Source organism: Cynoglossus semilaevis, chromosome 5 (assembly GCF_000523025.1).
Source record: "Cynoglossus semilaevis isolate Cse_v1.0 chromosome 5, Cse_v1.0, whole genome shotgun sequence".
NCBI lineage: Eukaryota > Metazoa > Chordata > Actinopteri > Pleuronectiformes > Cynoglossidae > Cynoglossus > Cynoglossus semilaevis.
Window position 1 is genome coordinate 8,093,513 of NC_024311.1, and position 10,216 is coordinate 8,103,728.

The following is a 10,216-nucleotide window of genomic DNA, read 5'->3' on the forward strand; positions in this document are numbered from 1 at the left end:
CATATGAAGGGCTAGACAATAATCCTACCAACAAAAGGTGGCGCTGTTGAATAAGTTGGGGAACCATAACGTGTCTTCACCAGCAGAGATGTTCAGAGAAGTCAAACAGTAAGAGATGAACTTCAGGAAAATAAAGACAACAGACAGAGAAGAGGACAGGACAGGTTTTGGCGTTCTTTTTTTTTTAAACACAACCACAGTGAGATACAAATTCACCTGATGGCGTTTAACTGCTTTTATTTATGTTCTTAAATAAGATTTCACCGGGAGACAAAGTCCTGATCCAGAAGACGGACTTCTCTCTCACCGTTGAACACATACTAGCAGTTGATGTGAAAAAAGAAGAGAATGGAAGAAAAGGTCAATATACAACACATGGATAAAAAAAAAACATGAAATAACAAGCTCTATATTCTGTCACCCATTCATCTAAAAACTATTAATGTAACATTATAGAGTAAAAGTAAAGTAACACTGAGCTCCTGTGGCATTTCTCCATCAAACAGAACATTTGAATTGTTGCTGCGGCTCCATATTGTCGTCTTACTAGTATTTAAAAAAAAGGTGGATTCATCACTTTCATCACTTAGAATGATTGACTAAGATGTGCAGAAAACCTCAGTGAACATAAGGTAGTGTTGTTCTCTCTTTTACAAAGCAGTGTAGTCACATTATTTACATAGTTCAGTATTTTACAGCGCACTCGTGTTTTTTTTTAACTCTCAGTAGCATGTGTGGTGCGATTGATGCAGTGCTTTATTTTTTTTCTCTGTTTTTTTTAATGGAGCAGGTTCCTCCCTGTCTCCCTGTGCTTCAAGACTCAAGTCCCAGTTCATAGTCTGCAGCCCAAGTCGACCGTAGCCTAGAAGTCCTACACGGAGGACGTGGGCTGTTGAAATGGCATTTATATAAGGTGGAGCAGTGGTTCTCAAGCTGTGGCACGCATAGCACTTCTGTTACTTTGGGCTCCCTCTAGTGGTACAAAGCTTAATCTTTTAAAGTTCGTCGATAGCCATGGTACATATTTTTTCATTCGAAAAAAAAACCCACGGTACACCATCAAACAAAAATCTCAAGTATACATAATGAAATATAACAATCTTTAAGCTTAAATATACTCACAATTTACTAACTGTAAATGTGTAAATTCTCAGCCTGTTTGGTTGACGACGATGTTGATATACTTGCAGAAATTGAAGAAAGACACACAACAAAGATCTTCTTCAATGGCTCTGATTCTCTTTTGACACACAACAAAGATCTTCTTCAATGGCTCTGACTCTCTTTTTTGAGTTTTCATAGCCAACTGCTGCCATCTAGTGGAAGAGTATTTCTGCCTGGCACACACACTTGCCAAACAGAGAGAAAATATTTGCAATAAATAAATATTAGTTTTCAGACCAATTAAGTGAATTTGAATAATTTTCCGCATCACAGCTAATCATCTCTTACGACACAGTGGTTGGATGTTACTGGACTAGAAAACACTGTTTGTCGCCTAGTTGTCATTTGCAGCTGAAGACTGAAGCAAATATGGGAAAATTTAAATTGTTGTGCTGTGAAATGTTTACTTCTGGTCGACTCATGTAGCCGACGTGGGCTGCAGACTGTGGACTGGGAAGCGGAGAGGAAGTAGTTTTTAGTTCTTAAGACTGTTCTTGTCTGGTTTTGACTGTAGTTTGAGCAGGTGTTTGTGGGGGAGTGGGTCACATCTTTAACAGATTAATAAACTCCCATATGCATAGTGTGAGTGAGTTCCTGTTCTGACGTCTGTGGAGTAGTTTGGGTTGGTTTGGTTGTTTTGAACAGGCACATTGTTTATAAAAGAAAAGCCAGGCAGTCGTGGAGAGCAGGTGCTCACTGTGGTTCCCGTCTACCTTCAAACACCTGCAAGGATTTTTCCAGAACTCTGAGCTTTGCCTCGTACCCGACCTCCATGTTGAGGCTTCATTTAAATCTCCACACATAAACAAACAGAGCTCTGCTGTGTTTTGAATATACCGTCTTAGTGGTTTTTAAGGCTTTTATTTTGGCGCCCAGTTATTATTAGAATTGATTTTTGTTTTGTTTTTTTTTACAATTTGACCTATTTAAGTTTTGATGCGAGTCAAATATGGGCTACATGTCCTCAGCTCAGGAGTCACTTTGCTCCACTTCAGCCTGGATCTAAACCACAGCACAGGACGCCAGGACCAGGACCAGGACCAGGCCTCTGACATGTGTGTTCTGGTGGGTTTGATAAGGCTGCGATACAGGGGCAGTTTTCTGAGGCAACGTTGTGCAGCAGTTATTGCCATTTCATCTGCCTAGTAGATGGGACGCCACCCACTTGCTAGCAAACTAACCTACGACCGATGGTGTACGATACTGTGAAAGGTCACCTCTAGGCAGCAGTGTGGTCACAGTAAAAGGACAGAGTGATCCTGGGTTAACGGCTACACCTGCATCACAAAAACGCGCTCTGGTTGGTTTAGGTTCTTAACACTGGTCAGATCTTTTTATAAATACTGTTCGATTCTCGCCTCAATCAACCACTCACGAATCAGTTTTTGGCAGCGTGATACTGCGGTCACTGGTAAGAGTCCAGCAGGGGGCAGGAGTGGGAGTGGATGTTGTTGTGTTTGTGGAGGGCCTGGTCCAAGTCCAGAGGCTGTCCGTTCACGCTGACCTTCATACAGCCACTGTAGGGCGCCGACACCGGCATGGACACCAGAGGAACTTCATCTGAGGACGAAGGAACAAAACATGAAGAGGATGTGAGAAAACAGCACCACCCACTGGTGTAGAGTGGTAATGGCTTCATCTATTTCCATTGTTTTTTAAAACACCATTATTCTTGTCAAGGCTACAGCAACAGTAATGGCAAACTGTTACCCCTAGCAACAAGCAACAATTGCCTAGTCTGATGGTGTCATTAGCCCAACGTGAGACCAGGACTTGTGGTGGTACCTGGCAGGCCTCCGATGAAGGTGCTGGACTGGTAGAGCAGGTCTGTGGGAACTTCGTTGTCTTCACTTCTTCCAGGTTGGCCGTCCACCAGTACCTGGGTCTGGTTCCCTGATATTGTCACCACGATTTCATGACTCTCACCGTCACACACAGGAGCAACAGCGCTGGCCAGAGTGACGTCACCGGAAGACACTAGAACAAACTGAAGAGACAAAACATTAAAAAAAATAATAAAGTGAAGGTCCAGTTGAACATCAGGGAGATGAAGAAGAAGAACTCACATCTCCCCATTCGTCCAGGTCAGGATGGTAGTCGGACAGAGCGACCGAAAGAGGAACTTTGTCCTGGTAAACCAGTGCAAACAGGACTCCGATTGCAGAGAGGGGGCGCAGGCTCAGATGGATGCTCAGGTTCTGTGGTTCTATAGATGAAAAGGATGAAAAAGTTCAATCAGAAAATGGCTTATAAAACGGGGGAATGTATAGATGAAAAGGATGAAAAAGTTCAAGCAGAAAATCAGAATCTTCTATCAGAAAATGGCTTATAAAACAGGGGAAGGTGTCAGCACACAGAAATTAAAAAAAACTCTCAAAGTTTCTAAGTATGTCATCTGTATGCAAAAAATAATAACGAGTTATGAGTGCAACCTAAATAAAACGCACATTTCCTGTAGTGGTAGTTCAAGGGCTTTGGGGGGGGGGCCCTCTAGGAGGAGCAGAGCAACTGCAGTGGTAACGCAGCAACATTGATTTGTACTATTTGTATTTTTTTCGTTCATTAAGAATATTTAATTATTTAACCTACATCTGCTCCCCCAGCTGGTGAAGTTATTTCCTCACATCCTCCAGGCTCAGATGTCCTTCTTTAAGGTTGTCATTTCTGCAGGCTGTGCAGTAAAATCTCAGGCTGCAGTACCAGCCACCAACCACCAGGCCTTCCCACACACCTTACCTTGGGTGATGTTGAAAAGAGCGAAGCCTGTGCCAGGGTAAAACGCTCCAGGATCCTCTGTGCTGAAACACTGCATGTTCTGGTTGGACTGAATGGTTTCCTGTATTGAAGTGTCTTCACCCGTCAGCCAGCGCCACTCCCTCATACAGCCGTCCAGACGGGGGTTGACCTACAGGGGGCGGTAATGGAAGAATTTACCTTTAATCATCATCATCATCACATTTAAACAGACCCCTGATCTATCAGACTGAAGCAGGTCTGACAAAAATGACAAAACAAACACCTGGTTGACCAGGCCGTCCTCCCTGAAAGGCACTCCCCCTACAGTCAGGTTGAGTTCATGCATGCCTTTCTTCAGCGTGAACAGATCACCATTGACTGCGATCTTCATGACGGCCTCCCTGTCGATCTTAATCACGAGGCTGCGACCCTGCTCCTCCACAGAGATCTGACAACAACAACAACAATAAACCATTGAAAACACATGAAACAGCAGATGGCGCTGTTGTAGGCCTTCAGCTAAAGCAGTCAAACCTTTCTCCACTGGCCATCGTTGACCAGCGGCCCGCTGCTGGTGACCCTGCTGACTGTGCCATACTTTATCTGCAGCTCCAGTTTCCCATGATGCATTGCCAGGACAATCCACGAGCTGTTCAGGTGACCTCCAGCAAAGAAAATCACCCCCTCAGGGTCATAGGTGCGGAAGTCAAATTCTGCTGAAAAGCTGGAGGAAAAAAAAAAGTGTCGGATGAAAAACTCCATCTCATATTCCCGCGGTGATATTTATAATCTGTCAAACATTAACAACACTTTTTATAGAAATTATTTTATGGGACTATTTATGGTAAAGTTTTCTGTTCAGTTCTGCTAAGGTCTGTATTCTGTTCTGACAACAAGCACATATATATACACACATAAAAATATATTTATATTAATGTTTTATAATTATGTTTTGTGTTTTATAATTATGCTGCATATATTGATATCAGTTGATATCGGAATCGGTAGTTAAATGTTTGGACACACATATATATATTCAAATATATATATATATGCACACTCACTGACACAGGTCAATTATTCATAACAACTGAGTTAAAGAGAACATCAAGTAAGAACTCTTTGCTCACCCGGTCTGGATCCTCCGACGGAAACGCAGCCTCACCACCGGGACGCCACTGAACATGCGGCCCAGGTAAAGAGAACGAGAGTTCCTCCTCAGAGGTGGAGACAAACGTGGAGTGATGGACTGGAAGAAGAAAGGATGACATCCACAACATGAACCTATACAATATTCTACTGTGTATTACCTGGATTATGTACATATATTGAAAATAAACATATTCATTATAAATCTATATCTCACCTCACAACTCCTGAGATCCTGGCTCAGCTTCAGTCCCTGTCGACCATCACAGAAACAACGGAAACTCCCCGGGGTGTTCAAACACTCCTCTGCACACACACCCGTCACACACTCGTCCACATCTGAGGAGCAATGGAGCAGGAGGATCAAAGGACAGACAGAGATGGAGGAGACAGGGGGACAGGAGGACAGGGGTACGAGGAGTGACAGCTGTCCACATAAACAACGTCACGCCTGTTGTTTGAAAAAAACTTTATGTGCGTCGCTGTGCACCCTGAAATAGTTCCGTCCCTGGACAGGGAGCCTGCCCCATACTTTGGGAATCATTGCTGTAAGGCATCGGCTTGTGGTGCCCCCGTTCAGATATGATGCTGAGAAGATCTGAGCTGAACAGAAACATTTCTGTCCAATGGTGGAATGCAAACAGAGCGTGAGACGAGTGGCGTTTGACCAAACTGGACTGGACTGGATCTCAGGGCCGTAGATGACCTTACATGGACATGAGGACCATTACTGATATGACTCTCTGAGCAGAGCCACCGAGGTTATGTAAAGTCTGGTTTCCATAGCAACCCAGGTCACAAATGTTATTAAATTCCTAAGTATTTTTCCAACGTTATTGCCAACAAACATATAAGAGTTATTTATATCCAAAACACCCGTTTTATTATTATTATTATTATTATTATTAGGGATGTCCGGGATCTTTAATTTTTTGGCTTATATCCGATATGCCAATATTGTCCAAACAATTTCCAATTCCAATATCAACCGATACTGTTATAGACCTGTTAATATTTATTTATATGTCTGTTATCTGTTAAGAGATTAATCAAATGAGCTTCAATGCTGCCATCTAGTGACTTTCACTTTCATATACAGCTATTTTTCCCCAAAACTATTTTTAGGGCAAACATAGTTTGGCCAAACCCAGGCATTGCATCTATTTTTTTTCATTATCGGAGGAAAAACAATAACGATTCTTACAGATATTACGCAACATGCTAATATCGGCCAGATATTACCGGACATCCCTAATTATTATTATTATTAACAACGTCCCATAGAAAGGTTGATACACAGAGAGTTATGGAGGGAAGCAGAATAGAAATATGGAAATAAATGAAAATGTAGTTTATATTTAAATTTTTTTTAGCTTTTTTTTTTGTTGTATTCAAACTCCAAACCTTCTCCGTGGCAGGTTAAGAATTTTACCATTCTAGACTTTAGACTCATCTTTACCCCGTGTCCCTCCACCGCGCCCCTAGTAAAGAAACCTTTATTTCTGTGTAGCTATGTTATTATCAGTCCGATCTTCTTTGAGTTTGTGCAGATGTGTTTGTGCTCGAGGACATGGATCAAAGTCAAGAGCCGTGTCAAGAAAAAAAACTATTTGTGACTTTTTGGAAACTATCATCTTAGGTGTGCAGTAAATAAAAAACCCATGGGTGGTCTACTGAACATTAAGGTTACACACCAAGAGTGTCATTAACACTGGTGTTACCGTCAGTTCTGTGATGTCTGCCTTTGAACATCAGACATTAAAGGGTCAAAATTACACGACTGGAGTTTAATTAAGGGGTGAACGTGATTTGATCTGTACATTTGGCTCCAGTTTACACCAACGTCTAGATGAATGGTTGAATGAATGGGTGGAAGTAAACTAACCTTAAACTAAAAATGAATTTGAAGTGTTGCACAAACCAAGGAGTGTCTTCAAAAAGACAGACTTGTTAAGAAAAGACTGGACAACAGTGGACGGTGACCTTTAACCTACTTATTCACATTCACGTATCATAACTATACGTTATATGTTCCTTGGCTGAACCCGCTGCACGGCCGCACCCACTCCCACTGTGAGACAAGCTGCTCCTTTTTAAATGAAATGTAAAAGTACATATGTTGACCCCGTGTACTCACCCACACAGGTCTTGGTGTCGTTGTCGTACTGATAGCCAATGTCGCACAGGCAGTTGTAGCTGCCGTTTGTATTCTCACACAGAGCTGTTCCGCACACGACCGGGTCGACGCACTCGTCCACGTCTGAGAAGACACGAAACATGGTCAGCTGGTCGGGACATGTGGGTCACATCGATACAAGTCAAGTTATGTCAATAAAACTCTAACTGGTACAAGTCACATCAAGTCAAAACAAGTCCATACAAAAAAAGCCAAGTCACATTAAGGTGGGATCAAGTCAAGTTAAGCCAATACAAGTCAAATTGGTACGAGTCAAGTCCAAAATACAAGTTTAGTTACGTCAAATCAGTACAAGTCACCTTAAGTCAAGTCACATCAGGTCTAGTCTGAAACACAAGTCATATTTTATCAACACAAGTTAATAAAGGAAAAATCAAGTTGTGTGAAGAAAAAAAAAAACTACAAATATGAATTAAATCTCTTTTTGCACTGCTGTAACATTAGGAAATGATCAGTGCAGTACAAAGTACTGTCAAAGTACTGCTTGAACAGCATCAGGTCAGGGATACTGTAGAGTGTGTCCGTACTGCTTGAACAGCATTAGGTCAGGGGGACACACTCTACAGTATCTACAGTTTGTATAGTGTCTGGAGGACAGATTTTGTTCATGCATGTTCAGGAATGCTTCCTTTAAACAACCTCCAAATTTGGTTTGTTTAATCAGATCAGCGGATGGATTCAGGAATGTTTGGTTCACATCACATCTGCAGGTATCACCGCTCATCTGTGATTGGATCAGCAATAATAGATGTTAAAACCAGGGCTGAGCAGCTTTCCAATTCGTGGTAATTAGCCAAACAAAACAAAACAAAAACTCAGATTCATTCATTATTTTTGCAAAAACAAGTAGATCCTAGAGGTTTTTTTTAAATATGAATATAGTTCACGAGACTGAGCTGTAAACTTTCGTACCATTACACATTTGACGTCCCACCAGCATGTAGCCCGGGTGACAGGAGCAGCGGAAACTGCCCATGGTGTTGTTGCACTGGTGCTCACAGCCTCCGTTTCTCTTGCTGCACTCGTCGACATCTGTAAGTGGGAAGGAAGGAAGGGAAATCCACGTGAATGCAGGAAAATCCTCATCATAGTCTGGATGCAGCATTAGGTCGTCGCCTTGGGTTAAGCTTTTCCACAGAGATTTGGGATCAGAGTGAATTAAAAATGAAATTGAAGAAAAAAAAATAATTTACTTGAATTACCCAAAAAATGATGTATTCTGAAAGACACTTTCTTTCTTTTTTTTTTTACTCTGGCAAACAAACCGACGCTTCCAAACAGCTGCAGCCCAGTGTTGAGGAGTGTGGTCATCACATGGAAAATGTTCAGAGTCTCAGTGAAACAGCACTGCACACACAGAGGTGGCAGGATGAGTCAGAGTGGAAATGTGTGCAGTGGCTGGACTGTCATATGATGTTTTTCAGTCTTGTTACTTAATATTATGTTAAACGCTTCTTCATCAAATGCCACAGTGTTCACCTTCAACACACTTCACACGTCAGTACAGTGTGAGCTGCTGACAAATCAACATAAGGACATGTTGGGTTGAGCTGTGGCTTCCGTGACCTCTGTGACCCCTCTTCCCGTACACGCGGTTTATATCGACTTGTTGAATGCACTCATACACACGTCTGTAGGGTGTGGCAAATAAAACCTGGAAACACTACAAACTGAGGTCAATGAGGTCAAATCAGTTCCAGTGTAACTACATCAGGCCTGTGACAATAACAAGTTTTGAGCGAACCCTCTTGACATCCAGACACTTTACCAGGGCCGGCAAAACGATCAAGTTCATTTTTATTTATTGATGTGATTAATCGATTTATCGATCATCATCCCAGGCATAAACTTCATATCAACAACGGATAAAGTATGAAATGATTTGATTGTGAGACAAATACGTCCTGATCTGTCTCCCTCAGAGCAGAGAGGAGGATGTTTGTCAGTGGGACCAAGGTCACAGTGACGACTTCCCTGCAGAGTGACGCTGTGAATGACGGTGCAAAAATCCAACCTGCGTTGAGCTCCGACGTAAAACTGTACCTTTCTCACACCTGGCTCCCGTCCAGCCTGTGAAACAGTGACACAGGAAGTCGCCTTTTTTGTCTTCGCAGCGCACCGTGCCTCTGTCATTACAGGGAGAAGGAGAACACTGGTCTGGAATGTCTGGAATATCAAGAGAAAACACAGGAGATACGTAAGTGTAAGGAAGAGGACAGAAGTCCCTGAAGGTAACTGTAAAATGACACCACACAGAAGAAGGGCATCTGGAACATTCTGGATACGAGTGGCCGAGGCCTTATAAATAGTCCCGTGCTGGCTGAGCTCTCCTGACAGACATGTCCTCACTGAGTCCTTGCCAAGGTTCCTGATAGTTTCAGGTCTCAAAAACCTCCCGGTCACTCATTCTGTCGGGTCAGTGCTTTGGTGTAAACGTGTGGACTCTCTCTTCTGTGTTAAATATTTACACTCCCTGCCTGTGTGAGTGAGCACATGTAAATATTTTCTCTCACTGTGCTGCTTCTGTTTCCCAGCAGAAAAGTTGGAGTTCTTAACAAGTCTGGGCATGCTCTCTGGAGCTCTGACAGACAGGGAAGGACAGAGCCTGGAGAAAGTGGAGGGAGGCGGCAGAAAGATGAGCCCACGTGGGAAAAACATGTTTTCTTTTTCACCAGAGACTAATACTACTAAGAAATGCATCTGGGCAAGTTGTGATAGTACTTTGTTATTGTAATAACATTGACTAACTATTACACTTTGAACATCACGGATGTCAATAAAAGTACTTGGGGTGGGGCTAAGACTGCTGCCGTTCTCACATGAACCGGAGCAAAACAAATCCTTGAGTTTCTCAACATATTTTTTTGTTAAAAACTGTGGAACTTTTGACCTACTTAGAGGCCACACAACCCTTAAAAAGCAATCAGAACAATACATTTAAGAAAATGTAGATGACATATGTTTAAGACA

General features: G+C 42.4%; 1 protein-coding gene across 1 annotated transcript in view; it reads right to left on the reverse strand.

The window, feature by feature from the left end:
• Window positions 1-2,052: 2,052 nt before the first annotated feature.
• The window catches only part of gas6 (growth arrest-specific 6), a 13,687-nt gene continuing 5,523 nt past the window's right edge, over window positions 2,053-10,216 (reverse strand). Inside the window, exons 5-15 of the mRNA XM_017032728.2 lie at window positions 9,290-9,412; window positions 8,159-8,278; window positions 7,187-7,309; window positions 5,267-5,388; window positions 5,031-5,149; window positions 4,435-4,624; window positions 4,184-4,348; window positions 3,901-4,069; window positions 3,231-3,370; window positions 2,950-3,151; window positions 2,053-2,724 (exon numbers count right to left, since the gene is read on the reverse strand). Coding sequence (XP_016888217.1) covers window positions 2,570-2,724; window positions 2,950-3,151; window positions 3,231-3,370; window positions 3,901-4,069; window positions 4,184-4,348; window positions 4,435-4,624; window positions 5,031-5,149; window positions 5,267-5,388; window positions 7,187-7,309; window positions 8,159-8,278; window positions 9,290-9,412 — 1,628 coding nt within the window. The 3' untranslated portion in view covers window positions 2,053-2,569. The remainder of the gene's footprint in view (window positions 2,725-2,949; window positions 3,152-3,230; window positions 3,371-3,900; window positions 4,070-4,183; window positions 4,349-4,434; window positions 4,625-5,030; window positions 5,150-5,266; window positions 5,389-7,186; window positions 7,310-8,158; window positions 8,279-9,289; window positions 9,413-10,216) is intronic.